Source organism: Tinamus guttatus, unplaced genomic scaffold (assembly GCF_059628265.1).
Source record: "Tinamus guttatus ecotype Peru unplaced genomic scaffold, ASM5962826v1 Tinamus_guttatus_pri_ptg000327l, whole genome shotgun sequence".
Classification (NCBI taxonomy): Eukaryota; Metazoa; Chordata; class Aves; order Tinamiformes; family Tinamidae; genus Tinamus; species Tinamus guttatus.
Window position 1 is genome coordinate 715755 of NW_028288861.1, and position 16139 is coordinate 731893.

The 16139-nt window shown below is 36.6% G+C and overlaps 1 protein-coding gene across 1 annotated transcript in view; it reads right to left on the minus strand.

Moving 5' to 3' along the window:
• Window positions 1–930: 930 nt before the first annotated feature.
• The window catches only part of SPRED1 (sprouty related EVH1 domain containing 1), a 59625-nt gene continuing 44416 nt past the window's right edge, over window positions 931–16139 (minus strand). Inside the window, exons 3-6 of the mRNA XM_088529389.1 lie at window positions 15936–16104; window positions 14558–14607; window positions 6596–6754; window positions 931–1675 (exon numbers count right to left, since the gene is read on the minus strand). Of these exons, the coding sequence (XP_088385515.1) occupies window positions 1016–1675; window positions 6596–6754; window positions 14558–14607; window positions 15936–16104 (1038 nt within the window). The 3' untranslated portion in view covers window positions 931–1015. The remainder of the gene's footprint in view (window positions 1676–6595; window positions 6755–14557; window positions 14608–15935; window positions 16105–16139) is intronic.

Consider the following 16139-nt stretch of genomic DNA (forward strand, 5'->3'; position numbering starts at 1 on the left):
ACAACTGCCTTAATGTACCTTTTGCTTAATGAACATTTGTATACGTAATAAAGTATTTTTGGAGGACACCCCAAAAGAAAACAACTTGCTGGTTGAACAACAGAAACAACTTCCTTTTTGCTATTATGTTTAAATCAAAGTCATTTATATATAAAAATAAATGTTATGTTCTAACAAGAACATTTTAGACAATTACATCTGTGCTTAACAAAAAAAATATTGGTCACTCAAGACTAGAATAATTAATATTTTAAAGGTTTTTAGATTATCAGAATGTATGGATACAACTCAACACAAACTGTAGCTGAAGGGAAACAGGACTGAAAATATCAATTTGTCCACCTGGAATAAAAATGCAACTAAAACTAATTAAATATTTAAAATACTATCATGGAATGTGACAGTAGATATGGTCCATACCTACTATAACAGAGGGAAGGAAAGTTTAACATGTAATAATTCGTACCTTACACATTTAGTTAAATATAAACATTTGTTATTTATACATAAAGTCGCTTCCAAAAAACTATTAATAAGTGATTTAGTTGCACTTAAAATCAGCTTCATTTCTCATTTGCCAAGTATTAACTTTTCTTAATCTTAAATCAACTGTCGCTAGTGCACTTTTAGTTAAAATTTCCCCTCAGATAAGTTTTAATCCTTTTAAAAGAGCCCCTTCACCTAAACCATGAATGTACAAAGTGGCAAAAGTTAATCCCTTTTAGTATAATCGTAATTTATATACTCATTTTATAGCCAATAATAAGAATAGGCTTTCCTTTGCAAAAACTCCTTCCCAACTCGCAACGAATGCCATGCGCTCAAAGGGAATAGTTAGGCATGGCCAGCACTTGTAAAATGCCAAGGTCTGACAAGTCCTGTTGCTCCTTCCGCATCGAGCATCTCTTACACGAAAGGCGACTCCCTTCAGCTCGCCAAAAAAGCTTTCACAAATCCAAGTCAGATGCTTCCTGGAGACCAAGGTTATTCCGCAGCTCTGCCCGCGCCGGCCCGCTCACCCCGCGGCCTTGTGCTTGCCCCCGCAGCAGCCGCACACCTCGCCGCAGTGGTGGCACGCGCGCAGGGGCAGGTAGCAGCACATGCACGGCGCGATGAACGACAGCGCTACCAGCGCCAGCCAGCGCAGGCAGAACTTGTCATCGCTAGTGTCACAGGAGCACGGGTCAGAAAAATCTCCTTCCGAGTCTGACATGCAGTGATACAGCATGCTCTCTGCGCAAAGCATGCAGCTAACTTGGTAGATACATCTTTTAATAGGATCCGGAGCATCTTGACATTTTCCTCTACCGTTATCTTCACGATTAAACCTTTCCTGGCAGTATATACAGCGGGACCGCTCACCATCCTCTTTTCTTCTCTTGGAGTTCTTAAATTTTGATGAGGAAGGCTGAGTTTTAAATACCACAGAACCCTTTGAGTCTTTCAGGGAATTCACCTTAGTTCCATCCCCACACGGGTATAAATAGTCAGATTTTTTATTGTCCGATTTAGAAAATGGTATATTTGAGTCTGCATCATCCCTCTCCAGGTCATTCTTCCACATGTCAGGATGCCTGTAGTCTGCATAACGGCGTATCAAAATATCACGGGGGTTTATTCTTACAATTTCATCTTCATCCTGAAAACTAACATGTCTGATTGACTTCAATGAGACCTGAAACAGTAAAGCAAGACAAATTTACTATAGCAAAGTCCCAAATTTATACCTTTATACATAGTAAAAAAACTTCCTTGCTGTTTGAAGTCAGTATTTTCTTTCTCTCTCTCTCTTTTTTTTTTTTTTTTTTTGTAACTTGTACAGACTCCCCCGGATTAGGTAGCCTTTTGCATGGTACTGGCACTGAGGTTTCATATTCCTTTCTAGTATCTCTCAAAGATCTCTGGGTATTTTGGGACCCACATAATATTTTATGCTATTCTTTGACTTAAGCTCTTTTTTAAAATTTACTTTACACCTTATAGCAGCAATGAATTCCACAGGCAAATCCTGACTTTCAATTGTAGGGACAATCCACTGTTTTAAGAATAGCTGCCCAATACATTTCCTTAGAGTTACTCATGTTTAAGTATTGCGAAGAGACTTCCATAGCCTTTATTCCCAGTGCAAGTTTTCAAAGTCTCTCCAATATTGCAACAGCTCTGAGAACGAGTAACAGTATCAACACTACTCTACACATGGATTTTGCCATAAGAAGGATAATATTCTGCTAAGTTCAGTAGTAGGATGATCAGACAAGTAAGTTTCTTACGCTCAGTTACAGTGGTTTCTTACTGCATCTCCCCTTTTTCTGAGTATTTAACCTAAGCAGGTTACCTCAGGACACAATTAGGCAAATGGCAAAGTGCTTTTTAAATTAACTTCTTGTTATGAACTGACCATAATTCAAGACTTTTTAACCTTAAAAGGCAAGTAAGAAGAAAAAGGCTAAGCACAGACACAACAAACAGCACAGAGCTAGAGCTCTTGTTTGTTTTGTCACATTATGAAAGGCCAAGGGGCACGAAACTAAGTTTTAGAAGGTGGTAAATTCAAAACATACCAATTGAAACATCACAGAGTTTATAGCCAAGTGTAAGATAGGGGGCTGCAAGAGAATGCAGACTGAGGAACACATGGCAATGGTGAGAAGTGTCAAGTATAAATCAGCAACAGTCACAACATTGCAAAGAATCAGCTGTTGAATGCTACTGAAATGACATTGCAAGATGACTTTTAAGAAAGGGTACAAATAATGACAGGATAAAAATTTGGCACATGTGTATGGAAGGAGGTCCCCATATATAGCAGGTAGTGCAGAACAAAAGCAAGAGTCTCTGTTTGTCCCAGTATTCCTACACCTTGCAGAGAGAGCTATTTTCCCACTATAGGGCTATTATGATGGGAGCTGGAATATAATCAAGCTTCAAGACAAATTCCACCTCCTCCTACTGTCAAATGCAGCCTGCCAACCATCTCACAGAAGAGACAGAAAACCAATCTCTAGCCAACTACTGGCCTTACAAATTCCTCCAGAACCATGAATGACCTGGGAGGATGTCTTGGCCTGTCATTGCTTTGAGTATTTACCTTGTCGGTGCTGACATAGCTAATGAGAAATAAGATATCTCTATTGAGGAGCTAAGGGAACAACTGAACTACATGTTTTTAATCGGTTGCAGTGAGCAAATATTAAAGATGACGGTTTGAGTTAACACACTTTATTTCACTTTCCATGAGCTTCGACTACATTGAAGTTTGCATGTTTCAGCTTCGGGTAGGAGGCAGCTGTAGAAGGGAGAAGAAAGCTGCTTAAATGTGCCAACTTCTATTACGTAGGAATATCTGTAGCCTGCTCTAACTTCCTTGCTTGGTAAATCCTGTGTGATACATTTAAAGCACAGAATTGTAATTAGAGCTACTTCGCCCTGGGAGCTACAACTGGACTAAACTAACAAGGCCTTTTTTCCCTCGGCTCCAGCCTGCATAGTTGGACTTCCCCAAAGCCTAGAGGCTGCAGTGTGCAGAAAGGCTGCATCCTGCCCAGCCACAGCGGGACACTGCTCTTCCACACCGCCCGTTCCAGGCTCTCCTGGGGAAGCATTTAGGCCCCTCTTTGCTTATGAAACCAGAACGCCTCCGAATGCTGCTCTGTTTTCAAATAGGAAGGACCTTTGTCTCAACATCAACAACTAATAGGTATGGGTTATTGGACTTCTAAAACTGTTGATAGCATAAGCAAAAAAAAACCAACAAAAAACCAACAGTTTAAAAATGTCATTAAGTTTCCATGTTTTACAGGCATAAAGGTTCCTTACCCCACTCTCCACACGAAACACTAAACATTTAATACACTTAATAAATCCCCTCATTAAAAAACAGAAACACAAAAGCCTCAAACAAACAAACAAACAAAAACTCTCCAGCCTCCAATCCCTGAGACAGCTAAGAGACACAAGAGAAAAATATAAACACTAATAACTGAAGAATGTGACCTCTCCTCAATCTTTAAATGCTTTTCCTTTAAAGTTAACAATAAATACACAGGATTCATTTTTTTCCCTAAATCCCCAGTCAACCACCTTCTAAAATGTTTAAGGGTAAACATGTTAAAAAAAAAAAAGGCACCTTCCGCTCTGCATGCATGTCTCATCGGGGAAGCAGTGACTAAGAAAACAAAGGGGAAATACTGAAAAAAACAAGCGAACAGGAGAAATGTTGGAACTGAAAGCTTTATTTATAATGGAGTGTCTGCATCTTGGGTGTTTTATAGGACCTATGCAAAAACATGGGGTACATAAAACCTTCAGAATAATCCACAGCCCACATTGTTATGTAGAAACATCAGCAAAATTCACCAGGAAAAGCGCACACAGGCCTCTGGTCGTGCGGAATTACACCCCAGCCGAGTTAGCCTAAGGAGAAAGAACAGCCTTGGTGCTGGAGCAGGATGTGAGGAAGGATCTTATACCAAAACGCAATTCCAGAGGCTCTTGTGACAAACATAAATGGCCAATGACAAACGTGGCAGAAAAATTTTGTTGACATGGTTGAACTTGCATATTATTTGAAAGCATTTGCGCAGTGCTGCAGCCTTCACTGTCTCTCCTTAAATAAACGAATGTACCCGGCTTTGTTCAACTCACAGCTCCACTGCATGAGGACAAGAGCAGATGAATATTACAAACTATTAAAATTATCTTAAGCAGTTTATTAGAACTGGAATATCTGAGGGACTTTGGTATGTTTTAATAGCTTGTTCTTAGAGTATTAAAAGAATTTGTAGTAGCATTAATCACTTCTTCATCTTGAGCAGATATTTGTTGTGTAATTCAAATAATGAGCACAGTAAGGGTTTTCAAACCTATTTATACATCATTAGAATGAAACTGGCATTTACTTCAAAATCTGCTGTGCCACATGGTCACACACTTGGAGCTCAGCAGAGATAACTACAGTGCAGACGTATACAGCATGGGAGGTTTTTTTGACTTGCTTATGCTCTAAATATACACCAGGACTAGGCAAAAAGAATACAAGTGTGGGCTGCAGCCATACGAGAAAACAACTTAAAGAACTTCATATCTACTTAAATCTCCATGGAATCTCCTATAACTTCATTATGCAGGAAGTCAATTCTCGTACTTTTCATTTTAAAGGACGTTCTTTTATTTAGTTTATAACAGATCAGCAGCACCCAGTACACCACAACTCAGATTGCCATTTCCTCTGTAGCCAATTTCATTTGTGCTCTGAAAAATGCAGGCAGTTTAGGCTGCTCTGCTTTTCCTTAGAACTCATTGAAGATCAGGAGCACACTGGTTACTGCAGCAGAGCAAGCAATTATGACCTGCAATACCCTAATCACCCATCTACTCATTATACCCATTATAATAATAACAAAATACACACACACATATATACATATATATATGTATGCAAACTCTCTGCAAGTAAATGGGAAGAAGGAGAAATAGGTATCTTCTGACAAACAGAACAACAAAGTGAGATGACTTGTGTAAAAAGGTAGTTGGAAGAGAGCCACGATTACAATTGAGAACTTCGTAATTTCAAGCCTTTTGGCTACTTCTCCAGCTAACACTTGTTTGTTTCTTTTGCACAGCATAGCGATTACAAAGGAGTTGATACAAGTCCTCAACTGCATCCTATCTTTCTTTGCAAGAATGACTTAGTATATATAGAAGTTTTATTTCAAGAGGTAGAAATATTTTCTGATGATATGTACACAGCTACTTGAACTTTCACTCTCCTTTGAGCTGTGGAGTTTTATAGAATAAGCCGAATGCCACATGTGCCTGCTCCTAGGCATGAGGCCCTCTAATCAATTACTTCCTCACTAGTAAATCTACTTCTACATGCTACCAAAACTGTCAGTTCTTTAATGCTCACAAGAAAGGAAAATGCATATTTTTAAGGGGAAAAGCTTTAATATTAGCTTTCAAATCTAATGTGATATAAATAGGACCTCTTTTAGAAAATCTCAGTGCGTTGGACTTCCTCATGTGAATGTTCTTTTCCCCGTGAAAAATCTGTTCACTAACAGTTTAGTGCCCTTCATGCATAACTGATGTGAAGTTTTCCTTTCTGTATCAAAACATTATATTTTGGTTTAGCAGGCAGTTAGAAATCATAAACTTTTTTTTTCACTGAAATTATTTATCAGGCGCACTCCATTGTCCACTGCAGTCAAAATACACACTTTGAAGCTGCATTTCAATCGTTCTAATCAGATCAGTTCTAACATTCATATAATCAAAACTGAGTCCATGGCCATTTTACATTTTCTAAGCAAACATAAATGGTTTCTCAAAGCTGCAAATACAGAAATTTGACTTCTTCAGAGACGGTGAAGGACTACTACTTGTGTAGTCTGCTGCACTAGAGCATAGGCCAACACTTTCACAAAGCTTTACGTCTGCCATAATACTGCTGTATTATTTTGTCTGCAAAGCAAGTTGAGACTATATGGGTACAAACAGGGATACAAAACGAAAGAGTTTGTTTCTCAGAAACTAAATACTGGGCAGTGAACTCAGTACTCAAAATGAGAACTACTACTTTTGTTGGCATTCTTACCTGGTTAGGCTGGCTAGGAAAACAGGCTCTCCTTGAGTTGAAATCCTCAAATGTTGAAGGCCTTAAGTTTGAACTGTTGTAAGGTTCACTGGTTACTACAGTTTCATGTTGGAAAAGGTGATCTTTCATTAACGAACTCGAAGTATTTTCTTGAGGAGCCTAGAATATATAAGAATTCCACTTTACCTGTGGAATGATTTTGCATTTACAGAAGAACTACTAAAATATAACTTCATTAATATTCTATATCATGTGTTAGCAGCATCTATAAACACAAGTATTTTGAAAAATGGATGCTTTTCTGTGAGTCAGCCCTGGAAAATAAGAGTTCATTCTCTGTAGAGCATATGCAATTCAGCCCTTTATAGCTCACTTGCTAACAAAATCAGACATAAGAAACCTCGCTAAGGAACGAGAGGTTAAGCCAGTCTCTAAGACTATCTGTCCATGATCCTGTCAATATTTACCAACTTACAATTGCAAAAGGAGAAAATCTCTAAGGCAAACTAAGGCAAAAGTTAGTCAGATCTTTTTATAAATTATATGGCAAGACTGCTTAACAGATTAGCTTATAATACTAGAAAACGAATGGAAAAATCAGTTTCAGCATATATTGGTTCTGTTAAAATATCCAATTACGGCAAGTGTGTATTAAACAACTAGTGACTGTCTTTTTCAAATTAAGGTTACATCAGGCAATTGAATACACAGTGAGAGATCTGCAATACACACTGAGAGATTTGCTGAATGTATGCCATTCCAAATAAAATAGTGAAATATTGGCTTGTAAGTGCAGCTGACCAATTTTCTGAAATGAATACAAAACCAAACAATTCTGATTCAGTTCAAAATACTTGGATATAGGTAGGATATGGAGGATCACACTGATATGAATCCCATTAGGCTGTCAATAACATGTACTATACAATGTTTTATTTGTATTGAGAGACACTATAAAAGTTAACTAACTGTCATCGTCTGATAGCACTGAGCAAATTCTGGCATTATGCAATTTCCAGCATTGAGAATGTTTTGATTTATAAAGATTTACTATAAGGATTTGCATAGGTCAGGAAAAATATTGTAGGGGCAACCAGCAAAAATCACCTGAGGCAGATTGAAGATTTTGGCAGGTTCAGTACTAACACTGAATGTTCAGCTTTTGGTTATCAAAATAACTTATTCTGGGATTACATCAGCACCCAAGTCATCTAAAAGCCTCATGTATCAAGTTTTAAGACAGCTAGATAGAGAGAACCTCACTCTTCTGCTTCTAATCTTTAACAGAAATCGACTCATCGCTGCTTCTGAATATTATATAAATTCTCAATCTGAGTAGAACATTAAAACTGAGTAAGGTGAAAAGCACCAAATCAGCTTTAATAAGAGAGAACATACACCCCACAAAAGGAAATATGATTTCAAATTCAGTTGCAAAATTGTACAGATAGGTAAAATTCCAAACAGAATTACTTTTTTTTACCACTCTTTGAGCCTCAATGCTACTAATGCTGCATTTGTCCAAAGTAAGCTTTCTGGTTAAACACCATTGGGAAAGGAGTACAAAATACCACTATAATGACCAGCAAGAATAGGGGCAGGTAGAAAGCCTCAAATACTGGTGAAACATCAAATATCCTGCCAGCTGCCCCCTTGTAGGTACAGGACCCAACAGCACGAAAAGCTTCTGAAACACCGATGCAAGCCACAGGAGCTGCCTGCATTCGCAACAGAGATGAAATAGTTGCAACTGATGTTATAAGGTCACACCTTTCTCCTCCCAAAGCAGGTAACTAGAGGACAGGGAGCTCAAGGACCCATGTGCACCACCACTCTCTCCTTGGTAGAGAAGAGCGACACCATCCAGTCAAGGACAAAGGCACCAAACACTTACAGTGTTAGCAGTGTCTGAAAATGAGGTACAAAATTTAAAATTTGGTCTTAAGCAAGCCTTAGTGCTCTACATGCACCAACTGCAGAAGAATGCTTTATGAAATTCTACCACAGAGACCACAACTGAAGCCACTCAACTTGCTCCAAGGACAGACTTGGGGTTGTCAAGACACAGAGAGATGTATTTGACCTCTGTAAGGTAAGAGCTCCACATCAACTGTTCAAAAATATTCAGCTTACCAACCTAGATATTATGGATAAATGGATAGATCCTAATCTCTCCCATTTAGAAAGAGGAAAAGAGGAGGAGAGGAAGAGGTCATTTAATATCTTATTTAGCCTACAGATATTCATTATTCAGAGCTACAGACATGCCAAGTGAATATCCCAAACTCTGCAATTTTAATTGAACTAATAGTTTAGACACTGCCAAACGACACTTATCAAAAAGGCTTTCTTTGGACAGATACTTCCTACTCCAATGTCACATTTTATGACAAGGCTATAAACACCTTAAAAATCTGTATTTATAATGGAAACACTGACAATCCAAAAGGAGAGGCTTCTATTGTACTGAAACTGCTTTTAGGCAAACAGCAAACATGCACATTTTTCCACAAGAACTAAGCTTTATATATTAAGTACGCAGAGTATGACACACAAACACAAATGCACACATTCCTCTTTTCTCCTGTCCAAAGCAATTACACCGCCCACATTCAATATCCTTTAACCACAGCCTGCAAAGTACTGTACTGGCATAGGTTACTTTACAGATGATACTGAATAACCTACGCCAGTTTTTAATGCACAACGGAAATCTGGTTTGCTCCCAGCTGCTGGTATAATAATTACTGTCCTATGGTTGCTAAGAGATACTTTGACTTTTTTTCCAAGACTACTAAAACATTTCTGTGCGCGCAGGCGAAAGGATGCTGGGTAAAGCAATAAAATGACTCCAGCTGTAGCTCTCCAGCAGAATTCAAAGCCAGATGACAGCTGTAGAGAAAATGAAAACCAGACTGAGCTTCTCTTCTTCTTCAGATTCTCTCTCCTCACTTCTCCCCTTCTCCCCGTTTGCCAGAGTTAAGTCTGGGAGACAATTCAACATTGTTCTGCAAACACTGTTAAAAATGTTCTGCTGCGAGCTGAATGATTACACAGAAGGATGGATGAGAGGCTACATTTCCGCTGCATCCCAATTCTTGTATTTACTTCCCATGAGGCCTGAAATTCTGCTGTTTGATGTTAACCAACACAAAAGAGCTTGTTCCTCTCACCCACACTTTTTTTTTTTTTCCCCTTAATTGTGAATAAATGATACAGGTTTCAGAAACATTTCAGTATCCTCCTTTTGTTTTAGCTATTTCTAAGACTGCTGGAGCAATTACTTTCAGATTTGGCAAATAACTTTTATTACAGCCAGGTATGTGTTTCTGACATGACCTGGAATATTACCCAGATTAGTCTGAATATTTATACAGTTTAAGGAAAAAACAAAAAACAAACAAACAATCCCCCCCCCCCAAAAAAACACACACACGCAGGTATTTCACATGCCTATTATTTCCTCCCAAGCTGCTCTACCTGAGGATGTAAAGCGCACCAGAGGTGACTGGGGATTCCAAAGAGGAAGCCAGTAAAATAAAACAGAAAGCATAACTCTGTTTGAGTGAACAGAGGGACATGTGAACAGTCTGTTGTGGATACTGAGGAGAAAAAAAATCCTGTTCATTTTTAAATACTAATCCAACAAAATAAACCTTACAAAATTATAGCATATATTAGGATTTATTTTAAATGGTTATATAAATTAGCACTACTTTTATTTCTAGAAAATACACATACTTAACTTTTGTACTACCTACTGTTAATCGTTAGTGCTTTATATCATATAGTATTTTCTCCTCCATACAAGCAATACAGCGCCATGTTTAAATTATATCACAATGTTAATTATTTCAATATCATTTCACAATGCCTATTTTTTAAAAAATAAAACTTGGGCAAAACTTCTTTTGTACACAAAAGTAAAAGAAATTCTCACTAAATAGTGTGTTTACAAAAAGGCATGTCAATCATTTATGTCCTCCATACCTACATCAAAACCACTTAAGGCAGCGTGTCTTAAGTGGTAGGCCTCTCCCCCTTCGTTTTGGCAAGGATCAGCCATACCCACACTGCTGAAATAACAAGCCGGTCAAATTTCTTTTCCCTCCCCTTATGCTTTCCAGATTTCTTTTTTTTTTCTGCCAACAGTAGTAAACTCGAGCTCTCCATCTCTTATTACTTCAAAACTGTTAAAAAGTGATGGTTGTCTGCAAAGTTCAGTAATATATCTGAACCAAATAAAACTAGTAGAAACTAAGGCTCAAAAATTGTATTCTTCAATTCTCAAAATTAAGACTTATACATTTTAGTTTCCATAGCCCCCAAAAATGTATGATGTAGATTTTTTCTTAACTTAGATTTACTTCTAGGAAAATTCTTGATTCTATTTTTAACATTTTTCAATTAAGACTGAACAGTTCTAGAGGAAGTGCTGTATGTCTGACAGCAGAAGAGCTCAGCTAGCATGTGAACGAGCAGGCAAACTACAGCAGACACACAGCTTATTTAATTCATAGGAACTTCTGCTTTTATACCAAAAAATTCAAACCTCCTATCAAAACAAATTCCCAGTATGCAACCCCATATAAATAAATGTATTTACACATATTTATTTCCAATATCTGTTTACAAACATTGCAGGTAGTCAGTTAGCTTTGCGGCAACCCATTTCTGTTTCTATTCCAAATGAATCTAGTAAGATTAAGGGGTATTTAACAAAATGAGCAACTTGCATATAGTTTGTTCATTTAACAATTTACCGTGATTTTAATAATTTACTCAACCTTCAAAAGCAACTATGAACCCCCTTGTCTCCTTGCCCTCTGCCCCCCATTATTTTTCAATAATGGAATTATGACTGACACATTTGGTTTTCAGTAAAGACACTTTCTTTTTGAATTTCTATTTAAAGAATATAAACAAATGTAGTGACCCAAGATAAAATATCACAAGCAAAATATTAGCCTAGAGAGCATAAGATGAGTTCCATTTTTGGATGTTGCAAACATGTCTTAGGCAACTGTTGTGTTTCTATCTATTACATTTATGAAATGTGATAATACAACGTGCCCAGCTGCACAGCAGAACGTATGTTCAGATATTACTTGGATCATTTCATTTGCTCTCTGTAGCACAGAGCATAAACGGCCAGTAAAATAACTTATGAAACACGTCTTGCTTTCTTCATTGCTAATCATCTTGATTTTAAAAAACAGACAACTGTTAATCAAATTTATCTACACAGTATCTAGTGTACTCATACTTCAAATGTATGCAGTAAATACAGGATTCCTGAGGAATAAGATGCTTAGCGTAATATGGGCAAAATGCTCTGCTGGCCAGGGACAAATGACAAGAATCCAAATGACAAGAACCTTTTAAAATTGATGTTTTCAGACATGACATCCTGGGAACTTTGGTCACTGTGTTAACTAACGAATCAAGAAATCAAGTAGAAAGAAATATAGGTACATTAACAATCATGTTATGAAAAGTAAAGTATGAAATAACTCTTTATTCTTTTTGATATTCTATTATTTTAGGAAAAATATGGCTATTCAGTATTTTTATTTAAATTATGAATTATGAGGATAAGCTCTACTGTTTGATCTTTTGTGTATCATTCATCAAGGGCTATAAATGACACCTCTAGAAGATCTGTTATGATGAAACAATACTGTGCATGGGGGCGACTGGAATTTTTTTATACTTATGTGTCAATCTCTTAACACTCTGCCCACTCACCAAAATGCCTATGCATATCTAAGCATATATTGTGCATATATTCTAAAACTTTTGATAGGACACAATTAAGCACACAGAATAAGCACAGAAAAAAAAGGCAAAAGACTGTGAATTTATACTGTGGAAATAAAAAGTCAACATGACTCTTCAAATACATAGCACAGTATCTTCTAATAAAAATGATTTTGTTCCTTAAAATTGAAAATATTAGGACAGCAAGTTCCACTTACGGCAGGAAATCAAATTTGGAAGGGGAACAGAAAGAACCATTTGGAGAAGAATTTCCATTACTTAGTATTTCCAGAATACTTTTCTTAATGTAACTGAAATGCTGTAGTATTTCTACATCTGTATGTCTTCAGTTATGGATGCATTATTGGCAATTCTAGTATCAGGTGTTTTCCTATGTTATGCAGAGATATGATAAGACTAATTGGCTAATTTTTGCCACTAGAAAACAGGTAATTCTTATTATCTATCCACAGTATGAATCCACAATTTTAGAGCACATGTACTATGGTGAAAGCATGTAATGAGTTTTGCTGTCTAGAATGCAGAAGAATTTAAACAGCAATTTCACAAAAAGGATAGATTTAAGTGTATATGTGTCATAAATTTTCTTTTCTCTGCTTTTGTCCAATAACAAAGTTTGCAAGTATAAAGAAACACAGGTATTTACTTTAACTTTGGCACTCTTATATAGAAATATAACAACTTGGCAGTCTAATCAAGAGGTAATTTGTTTCCTCTAATCTCATTAGGCCTGTAAAAATTGCGTAATTGTTGAAACATGCTTTATTGCAAGGATTAATAAATATTTTGAAAGCTGATTAAGGGTTGCATTAACTTTAGCACACATTTTCTCCACTCTGTCAAAACCTCATTGCTACTTTAAATCCACAAATATCTGATTATTATAAAGTGTCTTAAAACAAAGCCCTGTAAATAAAGAACAGCAGCAACAGTTGGTTGTATAGCCAACACCTACACGAAGAGACAAATCCATGCTATTCCGTAAAATGGAAATAAACCAGAAAAAATCTTCTGCAAAGCCACTGCACTGCAGAGTCCTTTCTAAATACGGGACCATCAGTCTCACATTATAATTTGATTCCTAACTGTATCTTCAAAGAAGTCTAACAATTTTGGTGATTTTGTGTTGCAGAGGATTGAAGCTCCTCCTATAGGGGTATAGGAAACTCAAAATCAAAATCTAATACTGCATAAGTGACAGAAAACTTTCCCTCAAGAAACTGCTTAGGAATATCATCAATTTTCTGAATATTCTCCCAGAATCCCAGAGCTATCTGTTTCTATATGAGCTTTAAATACCTGAACATCTGAAAAGTGAACTGAATGTGTGTGGGAATAAGGCCAAGATTTTCCTTGCAACTGTAAATAGGAAAAATTAGATGACATGCATGCATAAACACAAACATTTTTCTACCTAGTTACATTACAGCTATTTACTATATATAAGTATGTATAATATTTGTTTGTATTACTGTATTCTTAATTACATGGATTTCTGCATGATATAGAGCATTGCTATACATCAGTTTCATAGCATTTGATACACTATTGTGTAAAGTATTATAATTTGGAAGCACAGAACGAGGTAAGTTACCACCTCTAATGACATTAGGGCCTACAGCAACCGCTCAAAAAGGCATGCTGAGACAGATCAATGAAAACTTTTATCCATGTAGCTTAACTTCAGTGTTTCTGGAAAGTATTTGAACTTCTGCCACAGGTTAGACTAGATTCTTTTAACCATTATCTCATGATCATTTCAATCCCCACTCTACAGAATCAAAGGTATATATCACTGCAGAGTGATTCTAGGAAAACAAATACAATGTACATGTAAAAAATGATAGGGTACAGAAGGGAAAGACCTATTTTCATTCAGAAGAATATTTTATGTTCTCGTGACTGCAAAGAGGACATGACTGGACCAGACATTTTAAACTCAAAACTTAATCTTAGGATGACTAATCATTCTACTGATTAAATATTCACTACTAATTTAATGCAGATAGTATCTCAAGCCTTTACATAGATCTTCTGGAACTTAACTTATTTTACATTATTGAACTTAAATCTGCTGCTGCTCCAATTTTGCTTATTCTTGCTAAGGCAGAAGAAAAAAAAAAAAGTTCAAGCATATTCCACAAATAACTGCACAGTTAATACAAAAATGAAAATACTTACTTGAAAGCAGTCTTCTGCCGTTTCAACATCATTTTGGGAGGGTGGATAACCTACAGAGAAAGTAGAAAACACAGAATAATCACAGTTCATTTTATTTATCATATCATATCATATTTATCATTTTATTTATCATATCATATCATATTTATCATTTATTGCTTCCATCTTTCAACACCCATCAAAGACAGTATGAACAAACTTTTTAAGCTAATGGATTATTGTATCTCACAACCTAATTTTCAACCTCATTTTAATAAGTACCTTTCATTTCTAATTTCTGCATTATTTAATATTTCTGGTCATATTCTTATTTATCTTGTTCACATCTTTCTTGTACAAGCATTTCCAAAGTATCACCAAAAGTCAGGAACAAAGTAGCATAGTTTTGTTAACATAGAATTTTGAAAATTAAAGACAGGCACATTTCAATTAGTATGAGTGCATGCTGTCTTATCTTTATAATTTTGAAATCTGCAGAAATTGGAGTTGTAAGACCTTAAGAAAGAAAAAGTATGTGCTTATATGTGCTCTGATTACTTCTCTTGCAAGTGTTAACGGTATCAGTGCAACTCAGAAGAATTCATTTCAGTATGACAAAGAGCATTTTCCTTCAAAAAAACTACTTTGCCTTTAGCTAAAATAATGCACATTAATCCCCTCCCCTAAATTCATAGCACTGAGTATTTTATTCAAAACTCTCCTTTGTTTGAGTTGCTTTTTACAGCCCCAAAAGAAACGTTCTTTCCATTCAACAAATGCTTGCTCCCTTCTCTTCTTTTCTCCCCACATTTAGCAATCTATTTATCCTATTTTTTTCTCAAAAATTGAGGCTTTACAATATTCTCGTTTGTTCATTATTTCCATGAGATCAGTAAAGCTCTGGAAGCAGCTAAGCCCACTATTATTAGAGAAAATTCTTTAGTTCCATGCAAATCTGTCTTCAGAACTACCTTGTCAGCTGCTAGCAAGCAAAAATGACTATGAAATGAAAGTGTGAACAGAAAGGCAGAGAACTAGAGGTCTCAACTCATTCAACTTCATACTCGGAGAACAAGCTTCTGAGAAGATCTGGGCTTCTGAGAAGATCTGAATAAAGCTCTCAAGCTTCCTCCTTTTCCTCACCTCTGCAAGAGAGGCAAAGTTTGTCATATAGGAACTACCTTATTGATGCCTATAAAACAGCCTAAGACACCTGGGTGAAAGGTTCTTTGGAAATGCAAGTAGTAATGTCTCTAAAACATCCATTTTAATCTGCTACAAATCAATTCGTATCTTTAAATGCTGTCAGCATTAAATTGAAGTACTTTGCATACTTTTAGCTCCTTTGTAAATACACAAGCCCCTCCCCACCCCCTAACTTCTCCGCCTAAAAATATACCTTGTGAAATATCCTCTACTGCTCTCCGAATACCTCTGTCAAATGCTCTTGCATCAGCAGGACTCTGAAATGTGAGGCCAAACTTTTTGTCATCAATCTTCCAGTGGTAAAAAGTAGGAGTAACTTTGTTGTAAACGAGATCCTTCTTTAATGTGCATTCCAAGACCACCTTCCAGAAATAAGAGAGGAGAAAAAGCTGTCAGT